The sequence below is a fragment of the Schistocerca gregaria genome, chromosome 3 (assembly GCF_023897955.1).
Source record: "Schistocerca gregaria isolate iqSchGreg1 chromosome 3, iqSchGreg1.2, whole genome shotgun sequence".
Lineage (NCBI taxonomy): Eukaryota > Metazoa > Arthropoda > Insecta > Orthoptera > Acrididae > Schistocerca > Schistocerca gregaria.
The window spans coordinates 412,664,588-412,685,158 of NC_064922.1; the positions used below are offsets into that span (position 1 = coordinate 412,664,588).

The 20,571-nt window shown below is 38.5% G+C and overlaps 1 protein-coding gene across 1 annotated transcript in view; it reads right to left on the reverse strand.

The window, feature by feature from the left end:
- Nucleotides 1-13,151: 13,151 nt before the first annotated feature.
- LOC126356224 (uncharacterized) overlaps nt 13,152-20,571 on the reverse strand; it is a 184,138-nt gene continuing 176,718 nt past the window's right edge. The window contains exon 10 of the mRNA XM_050007043.1: nt 13,152-18,691. Coding sequence (XP_049863000.1) covers nt 17,497-18,691 — 1,195 coding nt within the window. The 3' untranslated portion in view covers nt 13,152-17,496. The remainder of the gene's footprint in view (nt 18,692-20,571) is intronic.

The following is a 20,571-nucleotide window of genomic DNA, read 5'->3' on the forward strand; positions in this document are numbered from 1 at the left end:
ATTGAAATCCATCCAGACCATCTAAATTAAACTTTTTCTCATCACTGAACATCACTTTATCCCATTCTCAAGTCCATGACATATGTATTTCAGTAAATTCCAATCTAGCCTCTTTATATTTGGGTGTTGAAGCAGGTTTCTGCAGTCGTTTCTTGAATGTGAGATGTTTGTCATTTGACGAAGTTTGTCATACAAGAATGCCAGTTACTACCATCTGTAAATCAGCAATAAGTTGAGAAGAGCAATGGTTTGTGGGCCTTGCCTTGTGCTAAAGTAACAATTTTGATGCCATAGATAATTTTCTACTTTGCCCATAGTGCCTGTTCTGTCCAAATAGTGCATCCTGTCTAATGAAATTATAGATCACTGTACATTCAAATTCTTGCTGTTTGATGATTAAAGTGTTACATTTTCTTCTACACATAGATTTTTGCTTTTACATCATATAATAACTGTTTTCCATGTTGCAGTGCCACAATTGTGGTTTATGTACGTAATGCACACTATCACTAATGGTGTCTCTTTCCTATCTGCAGGAATGACACATTTGCACACACTAGCACCACACAGAGCCGACTGCCTTTAAACTGAGTTCCACCCTCTACCAACTGAATCGTTATGTCTTGTTACATACTGTACTACTGTCATCAAATGTGATACCATTTGAGTTGCATTTGTCAGTATACTGGATCTCGCATATACTCTATGTGCAATTATTTCAATTGGCATTGTTAATTTTTCTGCAATTTTTCATGCCTTTATACTGATTTTCACTACTCTAGGTAAAATCTTCTGGCAATCTCTGTGCTAGGAAGCACTTGAAGAAACCACTTCTACACATAAACCTGGAGAACCAACAGTTGCTGGCTGCCACAGAATTCTGTCAGTGGTACATTTAAGATCTTGATAATTTTCAAGATCTTTAACTGCTTGTTATGAAAAAGGTATCCCATCTTTTTTTTTATATTTACACAAAGTAAAGAACCTTAGATTCCAATTCAGTACTTTTTCAATCTTTAGGTCCTCGGAAATATTTCCTTGGTGAAAGGGCTATTTTCAACTTATTCAATGCTACAAATTAAATTAGTCCAAAACATACTTTTAACCAGTTTCTCTATTAGTTACCAGAATGAGAATTTTGCTATGCAGCACAGTGTGCACTGATATTAAACTTCCTAACAGATTAAAACTGTGTGCCAGACCGAGACTCGAACTTGGGACCTTTGCCTTTCTCGGGAAAGTGCTTTGCCAACTGAACTACCCAAGGACGACTCACGACCCGTCCTCACAGCTTCAATTCTGCCAGTATCTCCTACCTCCCAAACTTCACAGAAGCTCTTCTGCGAACCTTGCAGAACTAACATTCCTGGAAGAAAGGATATTGTGGAGACATGGCTTAGCCACAGCCTAGGGGATGTTTCCAGAATGAGATTTTCACTCTGCAGCAGAGTGTGCGCTGATATGAAACTTCCTGACAGATTAAAACTATTTGCCGGACCGAAACTCGAACTTCGGACCTTTGCCTTTCACAGGCAAGTGCTCTACCAACTGAGCTACCCAAGCACGACTCACAGTGTAATGGCATAGCACAATGGATAGCATATAAATCTGACGTGTGGGAGGCTGTAGGTTCAAATCCTGTCACATCCAGTGATTTTTATTTTATTTTTGTAAATCCAATAAGAAACTTTTGATTATTAATTTTATTCAATTAATTTGTTTAAATTAGTTTTCTTTATTTCTAATACCTTGCCATGTCATTTTCATCATTTTTTTTTTATTTGCTCCTTTTTTCCTTCCTATCATTCTTTTTTCATTTGGAATCTGCTTGTGTTGCCTCTAATCTGCAACCAAGTGCCAACCAGGACTGCTATATGGTTGGTAATGCAGTAGCCTGTGTAGCCAGTGTGAAGATACTTTGTCAACCAGTGACAGCGAGAAATTACAGTTTGCTTTTACTGCTGAAAGAGATATTTTTCTGTCTTCAGTTTACTTATAGAGGTTAGTCTTAAATGGCACGAAGAAAGCAATCATGATTTTAGTTCTACCACAGATTGTTGATCGGATTTTTCTTGGATATATTACACATCATGAAGTTGTGGTTGGTTATGACATAAGTTTAAATTCAGAGCTATGAAACACTGTCTGCTGCAGTTCATTCTGGGTTCACTTAAAATCAACTGTCTCATTTCCATCATATCTTGTGGCGACTAATTCCAACACTGCTCCAAGTTACACTAACAGATCTGTGAAGTGACCCACTGTGTTCGTGTTTCACCTATAACCAAGTACTTGCCGGCAGTGGATGTGGCAACACTTGAGTGGCAAGTGACAGATATCAGCTATCAAGTAATTTTAATCAGATTATACACTCTATAACCTTTGTTTCATTTTTGTTGGTATCCATCTTATTACCTCTTTTCCAGACAATCCATTCTATTCAACTGATCTTCCAAGTCCTTGCCATCCCAGATAGAATTATGATGTCTTTGGCAAACATGAAAAACTTTTATTTCCTCTCCCTTTCCAGATTTCTGCTTGATTTCGAATTACATCAAATACAAACGTTTGTTGATGATTTTATTTTAGTATTACCACTCACTGTGAAAAACTAAATTTTATTATTTGGCTTGAGAAAAACTGCGCCTGTAATATAGTGTAAAAGAACAGAACTGTAAGCATGGTTGTGGTCACTAGTTCAATGACATATGGACAATCAAAGACCGTTACGTTTTTATCTCATATGCACTGATTAAGTTCCAAAAACTAACAACTTGTTGCTCAAATTCTAACCGTAGAATGAGCACTGCATTTGAAGTTCCCAAAGCTGTGAAAATATACCAGTATTTGTAGGTTTGTGGAGATAAGCTAAACCATAATCTTTCATGGTTGCATTCTGAAGAAAATGGGTTATTTATATTCTAGCTAGTGTTGTAATAGTTCTGTGCATTTGTGGAATGAGGATTACTTTTAACACGACATAGAAGTTCTCTGTGCTGAATCACCATCACATGAAAAAGCTGCTTTATTGGCCGCTAGTTTCATAAAAGCAAAACCGACACAATCTGCCCAAATTTATATACTTCTGACAGTCTACCACCATGTTTCTGAAGTGTCTGACAGAGGCTCTTCCAGTTGTTCAGCTTCGTACACATTTTAGTTTTCTGCCCATTATTGTCAATAGCTGACAGCACTACCACTTCCTTTTGCAGCTACAAAAATTTTCAGTGTTCAAGTGACTGCTCTGTCATTTGGAGACACTGCACCTCTTCCCATTTCTTTTCAGTAATATTGTTTATCTACTTCTCATGGTAGATAACACTACAGTGGTTTAGCGCTATATTGTGTTCATTATCTGTGGTATTATTTTATCACACTGTCACACGGAACCTACAAATGTTAGTTTGACTGCACATCTCGAGCTTCTGTTCACCTTGATGAAGGCATTTCTGGAGACAACCTTTGACCTAGTGTAGCAAAAATGTGATTCACCCAAAGAGCCAACACATTTCCATTGATGACGTGTACATCCTGATGGTCCCATGCCCACTGCAATCATAATAGACATGTAGTGGTGATCTGTTGTGGAACTCCTTGTTCAACAATGTACGATGAACAGTGTGTTACAGAACACTTGTGTGTACGCCAGCACTGTGCTCTTCCAGCAGAGATGCCACAGATCACCATCTATCCAACTTTACAGAGCAGACAAGCCTATGAATTACACATTCTGCAAAGACTCTTTGACATACAATGATTTAACGCCTAGTGGTAGTTCCACTGTCCTACATCTTTCCATACATGCTCATGGCAGTAGCATGTAAATATTGTAGCAGCTTCGCCATTTTCTGAGTACTTGTTCACAGCGTCTATTCTTTGCCAAAGTCGCCATGGATTTCCCCATTTTCAGCCCATGATTTGCCAGGATGAGTCTCCATCTGTGTCTGCTCCATTTACATACTCTTGTTACTATGCCACACGCCTGCAATGCCACCATGCACTATCCAGTGTCACGGTGAGCAGTAGTCAGTGGTCATAACGTTTTCACTTATCAATGTAACTTTAGCTATTGTCAATGGAAGGGTGATTATATATGTGGTGCCTGTCCTTTCGGACATGTCAGAGTATGTGGATAATGGGCAGGGGTACTACGTCAGTAGTGTGTGAATAAGTTGAGAATTTGGGTCTGACGAGAGGCAAGCTGTGGTAGTCCATGCAGCTGCAATGACCCCTGTGTCTGGATGATTTAGTGGTCAGAGCCTCTACCTATAGAGCAGGAGACCGATGTTAGGATTCCCGACTGGCACTAATTTACAACTTTCCCCACTGATGTGAATCAGTCCCCACTAGCAGGTAAATGTCATTAAGTCCTCTGTGTCTTGAGTGGGATCAATACATAAGTAATTTTGTAACATTACAAGGGGTATTAGAAAAGCGAAATTCCTGAAAACACACTATCGCATTTAGTTCAGTCTAATCTCATGGTTTATTTCATCAAGAATTATTCTACGAGTGTAGTATTTCAAGTCCATAGAGCTCTAGGCTACTAAATGTAAATTCCATACAGAGTTAAACATGTTTTGAATCTTAACATGTGGCAGATCCTTAATTGGATTGCATGCTCCCTTCTCTGCTTTGTGGAGTGAAAGGCTCTGCCTTCCTTAAAGGCTTGTTTATAGCACAAGATGATGTTGGATTTGGGAGCTTGCTATTTATAGACAACTCAATACAAGTGACCAGTCATGACATGGGGAGATATTGGTGGATTCACACATATATCATGTACATTAAGAGTGTGTACATGTAGTCATTGCTAGATAATGGCTATGAGATTCCTGTGCAACCTTGTTTTCTGTGCTTGTCCCATTGTCTTCCATAACCACCACACTCTTGATACAGAATGTTTAAAACTCAGTTATACAAAAGTAACTTAATTGGGAAGAGGGTAAACAATTTATGGATATGTTTGATACAGCACTGAATGCAGTATGTCTTCAAGTTTTGTTCTCACCTAACAGCGGAAGTTCCCGACGTTCCCACTAGGTGGCATGTGTGAATGAGTTGCCTAACAGTCATATAATGGTGCGTACCATACACAGTGTTGTTTATTGTTTCACAAATCATAATCTGCTGCTACAGTTCAGGGACAATTCACGACTAAATATTGTGAGGCACCACCTCAAAGATAAACTGTTATTAACTGGTACAATCGTTTCATCCAAACTGGCTGTGCATCACATAGGATGCCGGGCCAGTGTCAGCCAGCAGTCTCTGACGCAGCAATTGAACAAGTTCAGTAGTCTTACATACATAGTATGGGTAAATCAATGAGACATGCCAGTTTAAAATTGAACATGCCTAGTGTTACAGCATGGAAGGTATTACAGAAACTACTGTAATTCAAACCCTGCAAACTGGAGATTTGCAAGCTTTATTGGAAAGTGACAAAGAAATGAGCCAAGTATTGTGTAGGAATGTTTAACAAAAACAGGCTGAAGGTGGTTTTCTTAATAAATCTGTTTTCAGTGATGAAGCATGGGTTCCATACCTGCATTAAAGTGAATTTAGATTAGATTTACTTCCATTCCAATTGATCCGTAGTGAGGTGGTTCTCCAGGATGTGGAACATGTCAGAAAAACAACAATACATGACAAATATTTACTACTAAAACAAATAAGCTAATGTACCATTCCACAGGTCCCAGGTGGAATGACTGTCATTTTTTAATGAACACTATATGAATGAGTCATTTTACAAATACTAATGCACTGAATTTAAAATAAAAAAGTTTATTTATTTATTTATAAAGTAATAAACATGTAATACAACTACTATAATACGGGAAACATTCCACGTGGGAAAAATATATCTAAAAACAAAGTTGATGTGACTTACCAAACAAAAGCGCTGGCAGGTCGATAGATACACAAACAAACACAAACATACACACAAAATTCAAGCTTTCGCAACCAACGGTTGCTTCTTCAGGAAAGAGGGAAGGAGAGGGAAAGACGAAAGGATTTGGGTTTTAAGGGAGAGGGTAAGGAGTCATTCCAATCCCGGGAGTGGAAAGACTTACCTTAAGGGGGAAAAAGGACAGGTATACACTAGCGGGCATCCACACACCCACACCCACACCCACACACATTCACCCATCCGCACATACACAGACATAAGCAGACATTTTTCATATATATAAAGAAACTTCCACATGGGAAAAATTATTAAAAACAAAGATTCCAAGACATACCAAGCGGGAAAGCGCCGGTAGATGGACACAATAAAAAAAACACACACAAAATTTCGTGCTTTCGCAACTGGCGGCTGCTTCGTCAGGAAAGAAGAAAGGAGAAGGAAAGATGAAAGGATGTGGGTTTTAAGGGAGAGGGTAAGGAGTCATTCCAATCCCGGGAGCGGGAAGACTTACCTTAGGGGGAAAAAAGGATAGGTATAGCCTCACATGCGCGCACACACACACACACACACACACACACACACACACACACACACACACACACACACACACACACATATATCCATCCATACATATACAGACACAAGCAGACATATTTAAAGGCAACGAGTTTGGGCAGAGATGTCAGTCGAGGCGGAAGTGCAGAGGCGAAGATGATGTTGAATGACAGGTGAGGTATGACTGGCGGCAACTTGAAATTAGCGGAGATTGAGGCCTGGTGGATAACGAGAAGAGAGGATATATTGAAGGGCAAGTTCCCATCTCCGGAGTTCGGATAGGCTGGTGTTGGTGGGAAGTATCCAGGTAACTCGGACGGTGTAACACTGTGCCAAGATGTGCTGGCCGTGCACCGAGGCATGTTTGCCACAGGGTGATCCTCATTACCAACAAACACTGTCTGTCTGTGTCCATTCATGCGAATGGACAGTTTGTTGCTGGTCATTCCCTCATAGAAAGCGTCACAGCATAGGCAGCTCAGTTGGTAAATCACATGGGTGCTTTCACATGTGGCTCTGCCTTTGATCGTGTACACCTTCCGGGTTACAGGACTGGAGTAGGTGGTGGTGGGAGGGTGCATAGGACAGATTTTACACCAGGGGCGGTTGCAAGGGTAGGAGCCAGAGGGTAGGGAAGGTGGTTTGGGGATTTCATAGGGATGAACCAAGAGGTTACGAAGGTTAGGTGGACGGGAGAGGATTTCATGAAGGATGGATCTCATTTCGGGGCAGGATTTTAGGAAGTCGTATTTCTGCTGGAGAGCCACATTCAAAGTCTGATCCAGTCCCAGACTCTAATTCATCTATGCAGATAGTTAATTCATTAATTTTATTTCTCAGTCCTCGTATATTTTGATGCAATAAAGATAGCTGACATTTCACATTGACTGAGTTAAAATTGGGTAGAGTTAAAATATCTGCTGTCTGTTGAAAATTCTTAACCAATAGCTGTTTATGCTGGTGTAATAAGCTGGAAATGTGTTTTTTGATTTGTTTCTCAAACTGAAGATTTGTCTCAGTTCTAACCTCTCTTAAAATTTGCTTTCTTTCTGTTCTCCCTACCCTAAAAAAGGGTCTTTTCTGAACACTATAACCACTGGTATTTTACCACCCATGACAGTGCCTCCCCCTTTAACTTTCCCGCTATTTCCCCAGCCAATTTACCCTTCCCCTTCCTGTTGAGGTGAAGGCCATGCCTAGTATAATCTCACCTAATGAGAGAATCAACAGAAACGACACCAATGTGTGACCCTGCACCCAACATAAGCAGCCGTTCCAGCTCCAAATTGACTCTCTTGACAGAAGAGTTCAAATGAGGTCAGTCATGGTGTCCAAGAACAGATACAAACTCGACACCAGTATGCTTCAACGCTGATGCAATCTTTGCCAGGTTACACTTTATAGACTATACTGTACCCAGGATCTCTGTCACTACTGTTACCTGCCCCACTTACTATAACCACGGTGTCTTCCTTAGTGAAATCTTTGCAAAAATGATCCTACATCCTCTGTCACCTGCTCCAGACCAGCACTAGGTTTAAAAAAATTGGTGACCTGGTATTCTGATCCTAGTTCATTCTGCAAAAGTTGACCAACACCTCTTCCATGGGAACTACCCAACAACAACACTTTCTTTCTCTTTGCTGATTTCCCTACATTCTTAATTTTCAATATGCTGCTGAAAGTTTGTTGTGCCCTGTCTACACCTGCAACTGCTTGAGGCTCACCAGCTTCTAACTGAAGCAACAGGTCAAATCTGTTATCCACATTCACCATGAAGCTGTCGGACAAAGTTCTAGGCCTGTTCCTTCTGTTGCCTGTTGCCACTTCCCACCTCTCTTTACCCTTCTCCCTCCTTAACCTGTCAAGGTCTCACCTGGCCTTGTCTAACTCAGCCTGAAGGGCGGCGATTTTCCCCTCCTGTTCTAGTATCTTCCTATTTCTACTAAAAATCCTACAAAACCACTGATGATTCTCATTTACTTCCCCTATTCCCATGCCACTACAGTCGCCCACATAAAAAAACTACAGCACCCATCACACCAAAGCCCCGACCTAGCTATTCTACAGCAAGACAAACACTTTTCACTCATGATAAACTTAATAGTTTATTAAGAATAAGTCAGTTAAACTGTGTGTAAACAAAAACAACTGTGCAAAGTTTCTGAAACGACAACTTAAACTTTATGCTACTTTCCGGAAATGCTAGTTAAATAATGAAGAGGTACACTAAGTTAAATTGCTGGAGAGAGCAAGGTACAACTAAACGAAATTCTATAGTTTTGCTGCACCAAAACGTAAACAGAAAATACAACTGTACAATCTTTTCGCGCTTTCTGCTATATTACGTAAAGAAAAATGAAACTTTTAATGGTACACTTAAAAGGCACACTAATACACCTATTTACCACGTAATCAGTACTAATCTATGTGTTTTTTAATCTAAAATGACTTTACGAGAACACCAAAACTCGCGCTAGTCGCCTGGCTGCAGCATAATGTTCGGATACGGGATGTGTAGAAACCACATCATGTAACTGAATGTGTATGGGACTCACTAAAGATAAATGTTTTTTGCACTGCAGCCTGTAGCAACAACATTTGTCGTGTTAAAAAAAGGTAGCCACATTGAACATATGTTAATAAAATGTGTAAGTTGTTTACCTTTTTCACAATTAATGGTTAGTTTCATATATAAAATGTATAAATGCCCTATGTGTTGTGTGTGAGGAAAGTTGAGCATTTTAAGAGGCAACCACTGTCTGGAAGTGAACCATTTCAGTGCTATAGGGCATAACAAATTTGAGAATGATTTCGGGTCCCATAATTTTGATGGTTTCCTGGGCTGGCGATGTAGGACAATACTTGGCAGCTATGGCCTAATTTGTATAGCATGTGTGACATGGTTTGGGGTGTGGTGCTCTTGCTGGATTGTGTGCAGTTCATTATCTGTGGTGTATCCTGGTACAAAATAATGCTTTTTATGATCTTGTGAATTATTCACGCCATTTTCTGAATAAAATGAACATGAACACATAGTGTTGTGCTGTTTCTAAGTTCAGTAACCCTGGAAGTAGAACTGAAGGTATTCATTACCACTAAATTCCAAAATACATAGGACTAAACATGGAATTGTTATCTAATAATATATGAGAAGATAACAGCAACATCAAAAATAAAATGATATGTTCCAAATATTTTCGTCCACTGGATTACAAATGAGATTAAAAGAAAGTCGTGATGTCAGATGCAATTACATACCAGAAAATATACAGGTAGCATGGAAGCAGTTCTTGCACTAAAGGTTCTGACAATGCAGAAGTGATAAAAGAGAATGTAACAACAACAGAGCAGCGAGGAAAATGACTCAACATATTGATTTTGTGTCTCAAGTAAAACCAAAATAAACAAGTCAGTTAATACAGACATTCTTCCTGACCTGGTTGTTATAAGCAAAGAGCAAGAAATTAAGGAAATGAAAAAAGAATTGCCTACTTCGAAGAGTATAAACTCTGTACTGGAGAAAAAATTGCAGCCATGAAAGAAAAATAAAATAACTTTTTCTGTTGCCAGTTAAGAATTTTTTTTTTATTTATCTTTCACACAATACATGTTGGGAAACAATTCCGGTTTTCAAATGATTTTTGTGCGGTGTGCAGAAAATTGTGTGTAATGTTTCTGCATAAGCGAACTACAAGAAAATGCAACAGAACAGTGCTGCACCTCACACACCCAAAACATCATGAATAAATGTCATAATATATAAAAAATGCACTCAAAAATAAGAATCAATTCCTGAAATGTGTTGTACATATGATAAATAAAATGACAAACAAATTAATTTTTTTAAATGAATCCGTTAGACTACGCCATCTCAGCACTTCATCCAAGGATAAATTTGGTGTTTGTTGAAAAAAATATTTACAATGGAATTAGAGATAACTGAAAACACTATTATTTTGCCAGCTCTGTCTTCAAACCTGTATAATTATCTGAGGGGCAGCTTGGCATTAAATGCTCAAAAAAGAAAAACACATCTTAAGTATCAACCAAGCAGTTTAAAATATGTACTAGGTTTTATTAAAAGCAAACTGTTAATGGTTACATAATTTGAGGCAATGGCTGTCCTAAGCTTTGATGAAATGAATATTGATGGTCACGTGATGTAAGATTCATTTAACAATGTAATAGTTGAGGACAAGAATGTTCAAGTAACCATGATACAACATTTATTTTTAAAGTAGAAGCAGAACAATAATGTAAGTTCAATGTCACAATGATTAGCAATTTGTTGCAGACAATCATAACAGAACTTGATGATATTAGGATTCATGATTTAGTTGTTACATGTTGGCAAAAAATTAGAAAGTGTGGAAACAACTTATTGTATCATCAACTAAGACAAATTTTCCTTTCATTTTTCACATTGTCCAAAAAATACAAGTGAACTCTGCATTACAGTAACTAGGTGGTCATTTTATGAGATTTTGGATCTTGGTGGTTCAGAGAGTTCCAGTGAAGAAGTTACTCATAATGCCTTAAAACACCTAGTAGAAAACATCACATTCAAAGAGCTAAAACAGTTCAGTAAGAACTGCAACAAGAAAACACCTTATCGATTACTCGATAAATAGTAAAATTCTCAAGGCTGTCAATTCAACTAAGTACCTGGGCGTTAAAATTATGAACAACTTCAGTTGGAAAGACCACATAGATAAAATTGTGGGGAAGGCAAGCCAAAGGTTGCGTTTCATTGGCAGGGCACTTAGAAGATGCAACAAGTCCACTAAAGAGACAGCTTGCACTACACTCATTCGTCCTCTGTTAGAATATTGCCGCACGGTGTGGGATCCTTACCAGGTGGGATTGACGAAGGACATCGAAAGGGTGCAAAAAAAGGGCAGGTCGTTTTGTATTATCACGTAATAGGGGAGAGAGTGTGGCAGATATGATATGCAAGTTGGGATGGAAGTCATTAAAGCAAAGAAGTTTTTCGTTGCGACGAGATCTTTTTACGAAATTTCAGTCAGCAACTTTCTATTCCGAATGCGAAAATATTTTGTTGAGCCCAACCTACATAGGTAGGAATGATCATCAAAATAAAATAACAGAAATCAGAGCTCGAACAGGAAGGTTTAGGTTATCGTTTTTCCCGCGCGCTGTTCAGGAGTGGAATGGTAGAGAGATAGTATGATTGTGGTTCGATGAACCCTCTGCCAAGCACTTAAATGTGAATTGCAGAGTAGTCATGTAAATGTACTGTTGAGCAAACAGTACTCATGAATAACCCTCCACTACTACTGCCAGGACTTTCTGCAGATGATAAGGCTGTAGCTCTTGTTAACACACAACTCTACATGCAGTAGCACGAGATACACCCTTTCTGCTATTTGGTGAGTGCTTGTGTATGGTTCCTCACTAAATAATTGCATAACACTCTCACCAGTGACCACTGTTTGAACTGAATGTGGACACCTAACACCAGTCAGAAATGCAGAATAACTGATACAGTATTGAGAAGGCTTATCACAATTACGGGAAATGTCCCAATACCACTACTGCCTCTGCAGGAAAATTTAACAATCTCATAAAATGCACTTTGCTGTTTGCCATACTACAATTTTGGGAAAATACCACACAAAAAATTTGGTAATTATTGATAAACAAATTTTTGGTCTCTCATAGTCATCTCTCAATTGCTGAAAATGTTGAATGATGTTAAGTCTTTCAGTTAGGCAACCTTTCTGCATACAACTGTAAAACACCTCTCTCATTTCCATCAATTTTGCTGTATACAGGTACCATATCTGGGTCTGGTGAATGTCATAATGCTATCAACAACACTGATTACTGCACTGATACAAAACTACCCAATTACTATTAGAACAATGGATTATGGGAAGAGACAGCACATGCACAGTAATGCTATTCTTCATGGTCTGTGAATCTACCATACACTGATGATTAGTAGGTTGCATAACTAATTATACTACCAAATACAATCCAAAAACATATTTGGCACTGGGGTTATCAAACTTCAATGTTCCATAGCACCCAAACTATAAGTTTCCAGACAGGGTTCACTCTTGAAAAATAGCCTGTTGCCTTTCCGAACAATAAACTAAGTATTGTGGATGTTTTTGCATACAGACTTTAGAAGGGTGGCTCACATTACTTCATTACTTTTAGTCAAAACAGCACAGGTCCCCCATTTACAACGTAGTTCAATTGATTTTTTATTTACTTTTATAACAAACTTCATGTACTTTATACAACCAAAACACTAATTTATATTCCTTCAGTTTTTAAATTGTGGGATTCAGAAACCTAACAACAGAGTGAAAATTTTGCAGAACATTAAAAAGTGATTCCTATTTAATATTTGAGTGATCAGTATTGATGTGTGTACAAAATAGTACTGAACTTCTTAATTTTGTTTGTTTTATTTGCATAAATAATGCACTTTTCTTCAGTTATGCTTCATATGTCATACCAAGCCTCTGTGACAGCGAAAGTTATATGTGCTTAAACACTTTGTGCAAATAAAATTGAAATTGTCTTGTGCATGGACATGTTTAGTAATAGGACACATCAATGCAATGTACACAATAGTTTTTAAAATGAGACGAAATTAGAAAAAAAGCCCCAAAGGAACATGATTTATAAAAACACTAAATGCTTGATTTTAACATTTATTAAAGTTTTCAAATTACATTTAGCATTACAAAATAAGGACAAGACATTTTTCTTGATATTAATAAACCACATAGGTTGCTGAAATGGACATTTATTATCTGCGTGTCTAATTTACATATGTATGACAAATAAATTGCTATTTTTTTTCAATATCCACTTTACTATGCTAAGGTACACAGCCACCTTTGTTATACTTGTACACTATCAACAATTATCATCTGTTATTAACCTATATTTTTACATCACAAAATAAGGTGGGTACAGTGTGTGTGTGTGCGCAGCAATTGGTGTTAAGAAATAAATGAACAGTGTAACTTTAGGTTTGTACATTATAAAATAACTTGTTTTGAAGAATGTTTAAGCAAAGTAGGGGTAATCTGAATGAAGTCTTACTGTTTTAAACAGACTGGCCTTGCATTCTGGAATACTGAGGCTCTAATCCTCATCTGGCCACCTGGATTTAGGTTTCCCTTAGTTTCCTTAAATTACTTCATCTGCATATACATCTATATTCTGTAAACCACTGAAGTACTTGGCAAAGATACTTCCCATTGTGCCACTTTTGTTGGGATGGTTCCTATAGCCAACTAGCTGTCCTCATCATACTAGACAAGTATATTAAATGGTTCAAATGGCGCTACGCACCATGAGACTTAACATCTGAGGTCATCAGTCCCCTAGACTTGGAACTACTTAAACCTAATTAACCTAAGGACATCACACACATCCATGCCTGAGGCAGGATTCGAAACTGCGACCGTAGCTGCAGGGCGGTTCTGGACTGAAGCGCTTAGAACCGCTCGCCCACAGAGACCGGCCATGTATGTTAGTGAATATGTATATTATTTAAGGCTGTTGTTCTTGAACTATACTACAACCATATTTACAATATCCATGGATGAATAGAAAACAATAATGGTAACAACCACCACCACCACCACCACCACCACCACCACCACCACTACTACTACTACTACTACTACTACTACTATACTACTACTAGTACAACTGCAACCTTTAATTTTTGAGTATTAACAACAACTACTACACTTTTATTGTTTTTTGATGGCAATGTAACTACATTGTTTTATACATACTGTTGGTTTCAGCTTTCTTCTGTAGCAATCTGATCACATGATGGATGATCACCATTACTTTATCATTATTGAAATAGCTGAATGGTGAAAATTTTGCTTTATGCAAAGATGGATGCAGCTGCAGGCACAGCATATTCCACCACTAAGTGGAAAAACCTTAAGTTTTCATAATTTTCATCTATGGTTGAAGCCATGGGGTATATTAGGTGGAAGTAAAATTATCTGATCAAAAGTATCCAGACATCTCTACATAATGTATAATTAACCACTACACATCACGAGAGGCAGAACTGCCAATATAAAAGGCGGCAGGAGGTGGTGTGTTGTCAGTAGATGCGCAGGAACAGCAAATGTTTCCACGAAGATAGCTCAGTGTTTTTGAAAGTGAACTAATCAGTGGATGTCATGTGAATAACAAATCCATCATGGATGTTTCAACCTTTCTAAAGCTGCACAAGTCGACCATTGGTGATGAACAACCACAGCTAAACAGACCAGGAAGACCCCATGTACTCATGGACAGGAACATTCAAGCACTGTGGAGGGTGCTTGTAAAAAATCAGTTGAAATAAGCACAAGGAATAACATGAATTCCAAAGTGCTACTAGCAGTACAGCTAGCACAATGACTGTGTGCAAGGAGTTAGAAAGAATAGAGAGCAGTGGTCAAGAACCTTCTCAAAAGCCACGCATTTCTTCAGATAATGCTAAGCAACACATGAGGTGGCATAAAGATTGATGCCACTAGACAGTGAATGACTGGAAACAAATTATTTGAAATGGTGAAGCATTATATCCTGTGGCAATCTGATGGAAGTGTTTGGGTTTGATGAATGCCTGGAGAATATTACCTGCCCTACCTCATGTGTTGTGCCAAGAGTGAAACACAGAGGAGGTTGTGTTACAGTACAGAGGTTTTTTTCATGGTTCAGTTATGGTCACATTACTGCACTTAAGGCATTCTGAAAGATATTAACTTAATTTACAGCACTGAGTACTGTTCACAGCTGGAGAACAGTTCGGAGATGACGATTGATTGTATCAGCGTGACAAAGCACCCTGTCATAAACCAGTATATGTGAGGCAATAATTTGTAGACAATAACATTCCTGAAATGCACTAGTCTGCTCAGATTCCTGACCTGAAACCCAGCAGCCAGTGTCACCACACTCTTTGGTTTCAACTCTTGAGGAAGAATGAGCTGCCATTCCTCCACAGACCTACAGGCACCTCATCAAAAGCGTCCCCAGCATAGTTCAAATTGTTATAAGCTGAGGGTGGGTGCACTCCATATTAATGTCCACTAACAATTTTGCCAGCAGGTTGAGAGGTGGAGAGAGAGAGAGAGAGAGAGAGAGAGAGAGAGAGAGAGAGAGAGAGAGAGAGAGAGAGATATTGAACTGACCTTTTTGGTTAATTTATCTGCACTTTGGTGGCATCACAGTTTGTAAGCCACCTGGATTACTTTACTTACTGCAGCTCAAAATAATTGTTACTGGCATGCAATATCATACAGTCATCTTCAGTGCAGTATGGGCTCAACTGAAAACAAAGGGATAGATGGATGAATGTTCATTAATGATGCTATAAATGCCAGCTCAGTGAGGGCAAGGTGAGATGTTTTCAACATGATATGCAGCTGATTGTGGCCCAGTGGCATGACTTGTTTTCTGTGATACAACTCCATTCCAGTTACACACATTTCAAAAATGTACAGCCTTGGAAGTTTTGTTACAGTTAATCATATACCACATATGGCTGTCAAGATCAGTTATAAGGTGCAATCAATAAGTTTCTCTTTGAAGATCATACAGTCCATAATTGGTATGCCAATCAGGCAAAATCACTGTGAGCACCGAGGTAATCATCCCACCAATGCACCAGGTTGAAGATACCAGTTTGGTAAAACACTGTGTTCTGCTGCATGGAGAAGTCCATAGCTGCATGCTGCACATCCTCATTCAACAGGGATCCATCAACCCTTCATAGTTTTTTTAAGGGACTGAAGGTGTGATAACCATATGGGGAGAGATCAGAGTAATAGGGCAGTTACTCATGTGTTTCCCACTGCTGGCCTCCCATATCAAGCGGTGTCTTGTGTTGAATCGAGCCAGAACAGAACTTACATTTCACATTCACAAAATGAAAAAAAAAAACATAGTACCCTATGACTATAATATCAATGAGTCACTGTTGTAATCAGCTAACTGATATAAATACTTGGGTGTAACACATTGTAGGGATATGAAATGGAATGATCACATAGGTTCATCCATCGGTAAAGCAGGCGGTAGACTTTGGTTTATTGGTGGAATACAGGGGAAGTGCAATCAATTTACAAAGGAGATTGCTTATAAATCACTCATGTAACCGATTCTAGAAGACTGCCGAAGTATGTGGGACCCGTACCAGATAGGACCAACAAAGGATATTGAATGTATACAGAGATGGACAGCACGAATGGCCATGGGGTTGTTTGATCTGTGCGAGAGTGTCACAGAGATTCTGAAGGAACTGAACTGGAAGACTCTTGAAGACAGAGAAAGTCTATTAACAAATTTTCAAGAACTGGCTTTTCATGATGAGTCTACGAATATACTACAGCCCCCTATGTATTGATCAAAAGGAATCGTGAGGATAAGATTGGAATAACTACTGCATGCACAGAGGCAGTCAAACAATAATTCTTCCCACGCTGCATACATGAATGGGACAGGAAGAAACCCTAATAACTGGTACAATGGGACATACCTTCATAGCTTGTACCATGCACCTCACAGTGGTTTTCAGAGTATAGATGAAGATATAGATGTTTTTTAACAGACATGCCACCCCATACACATTCTTCATTCTTCAATGGATGTCAAATGGTGTTTGTCTTTTGGCAGCCAAAAAGAGAATAGCAGCACAGTGGTACTGTTTGGATGCATTTGGTAATATGTCACTATAGTTCATGTTTCTGCATTTACTGCATGCATGTTGGAAAGACATGCATACCACACTAATCCCTTGCCTTCGTGCCGATGCTTACTCACATCAGAGTAGCACTGTTTTGCATGTATGCTGCAGCAATTCCCTCAAACAGAAACTCTGTGATCAGTCCTTACACTACACTACACTGCACTGCACACACTGTGGGCACAGCATTATTTTTATAATGTTGAGACTACCTCGAATGCAAGTTTATGCCTAGTCAACCACAAGAACCATTAGAGTTAAGAAATTACCCCAGTCAATCACTTCCACTATCACTATCCTCTGTGTCTGATTCCTCAGTTTCACCATCACTAGTTTCGTGTTTGCCAATGCTTATAATGACATCATCAATGGCCTTTTCCATTACACCATCATGTTTCCAGCATTCCTTCTCGAGCTCATGAACATTTCTGCAATACTCTTCCCAGTCTTCAGTAGTAACTTGTTGAATGGAATCGACAGCAAGCTTCTGCAAACACTGATCTGACATTTCCTCCATGATTTTGTACTCACTGACAAGAATCTTAATTTTAGCCCATGCTAATTCCAATGCATTTAGGTTGCAGTTGTGTGGTGGCAAGCGGACTACAACGTGACCTCTTCCTGCAGCCATTGTGTCAACTACATATTGTTTCTTCAGGGGTTTATTTGCTCTAACTAAGGAGTACAGAGTATCCTTCCTCAAGCTGTCATTGCTGGAGAGACCTCTTCTTTGTAGCCACTCAATCATCTTCACCTTAGTATCATACTTTGATGGTGTTTTGTCAACCTGTCTATTATGACATGGAGCATTGTCCATGACAATTACTGAATGGGGAGGCAGATTTGGCAGCACGGTTTCCTCAAACCACTTCTCGAAAGTAGCAGATTTCATTTTCTCATGATAACCACCCTTGTTAGATGTTGCCCACAACTGGAGCTGGGCTTCACTTATGAATCCATTCTTTGATCCTACACTTCCAATTATCAGTCTGCTTGAGGAACTCCCCATTGCCTTAATACCTAGTTTGCCACATCTTAGGTTACTGTCTATCCAATATTCACCAATGTAGAAGATTTGTGAGGCAGACTGTCTAATGTGCTTCATCTGTGAAATAAAACGTGACCGCCAGTGCACAATAGCAGCACGCTCTAGTAATAAAGTTCGCTTGTTCTCAACTTTTCTCCAAGTGAACCCCATTGACTGCAATATTTTTCTCAGGGCATTGCTATTATGTTTGAAGTTTTTCTTTTGCTGCAAAACTGACAGAAGATTTTGCAAACTGGGCACTGTCTTCTGGACTGTGTAGAACTGTTCAATTGTGTCCCTTATGATCTGCTCATTAAAGTCTTCCAATTCAATTGTGTCTCTTAAGAGAAGCTCATTAGAGTCATCCATTACGATTTTGTCCTGTATGGCAAGCTTATTATCTTCACCATCATCCAATTCAACTTTCCTACAAGGTTTTGTCCTAAGTGACAGAAGAAAAAACAGGTTACAAAGTTTGGTTGCATTGTTCAGTGGACTGACTTTTTGAATTAACAAGAAGCAATAAAGATAATTTGGCCAAACATGGGAAATAATGTGGAGACAGAGGTCAATGAAGATTAATGCTTGGAGGATTTAAGAACTGAAGAACGTATTGTAAGGACAGATCCAATCTAAGAAATTATGAGAAGCTGGTATTTCAGGGCAATATTCTGTACAAGTTGTGTAGCAGCCACTGAAGTCTCACATATTGCTGCACTCAGCAGGATATTCTGCCACAGAGGAGGGTGTTGGGGCAACTGTGATCTTTGCCACTGTTTCGTGGTTGTAATTTATTCAGGCGTATGACCATATCCACATCAAAAACACATGAAATTTATAGCAGAAATGGTACATGATATGACTGATTCCACAGGCAGCCCTGTCTTTGAAAGGAACTTGAATAGTTTGTATTGGGAAAATGCATATGATACATCTTGCACTTCAATCTTTCATAGGATTGTGATCCACATGGTAAGAGATTGAGAGTAGATGTGGAAACACTGGTGAAAGATATGGTCAACTTATTCTGGTGTAGAGTGGCAGTGGGTAAAGAGGAAGTCTTCCTTTGCTGCTGATTTATTAGGGTAGGTAGAAACAGAAAATTAGGGATATGTCTTGATATGGCACAATAGATCTGCTTTCTGACTAGATCTGATGGTTAATGCCTGTCATGAAGGACTCAATAAGACTTCAGAATACAGGGCAAAGGATTGTTCATCATTTTAGGTGCACATTCCATGGGGGAGGAGCTTCAGTGTGGAAAAGCAGCTATCAAAATGGAAGAATAATCAATGGGCTTGATATGTACAAAGGCTTTTATAGAGCCATTGGAGAGGGGAGGAAGTGGAGGGGGAAGTGACATAGCAAGGTGGATTCTTCCCATTTGTTATGTTTCTTCTACTCTCAAAAATAACAATCATATTTTCAATGTATTTATCTATTGAATTGTAACACTTATACAAAAATCTCAAGATCTTATTTAGACACAATTTCACTTGAATTTATTGTTCAGGTTATCATTTTTGTTGGCCTGTTTATATTGATGTAATTAGTTTTCATTAGGGCAGTAATAATTTAAAAATATGATTAACTGATGTATTAACATGGTTCACAACATGAAAAAAACCTGTGAGCTAAGCATTGTGTTTGGGAAAGGGTGACCCACACTAACAGAAAACCTTACAGTCCCATTTTCCTGTGAAGTACTTTTAATCATCTGAAATAAATTAATATATGCAATAATTAACATCAAAGCTCAAGGCTATTACTATTTTCCAGTTCAGATAATGATGTAACTTTTATTAGTTCTGAACTTTGAATACATATTTTTGGTTACTTTAAATTTTCTGTAAAAATTTACACACAGCATTAATGAACTCATTTATTATTAATTTCATGTTATATACCCTAATTTGTAATATGGCACTCATACACATTTACAAGGGGATCCACATCGCAAAAGAAAAATAGTGTCCATGTATTTTTCCAACTAGTTAATCAGTAACAGTTTCTATTATCTAAAATCACTTTAGTTCTAGTAGTTCATCCAAAACAATAAAATCAAGAATAGCTGATTTCCAGAGCATAAATTAGTTTATGAAATAGCATTTTATTCTTACATCCATCTAAGTAGTCAGATGTCACACAAAACTGGCAGTTCATGTTTGAAAGCCTGAGATTTATTGAGAATAAGATCTGTGTCAAGTGGACTCCCAATGTTGACTAAGACCACTACTATACACCTACTGTATGTGAAAATATGTGCACATACACAAAGCTCAGTAATATTAATGTTTAATGCCTTTTAAGTGGATTCTGTAT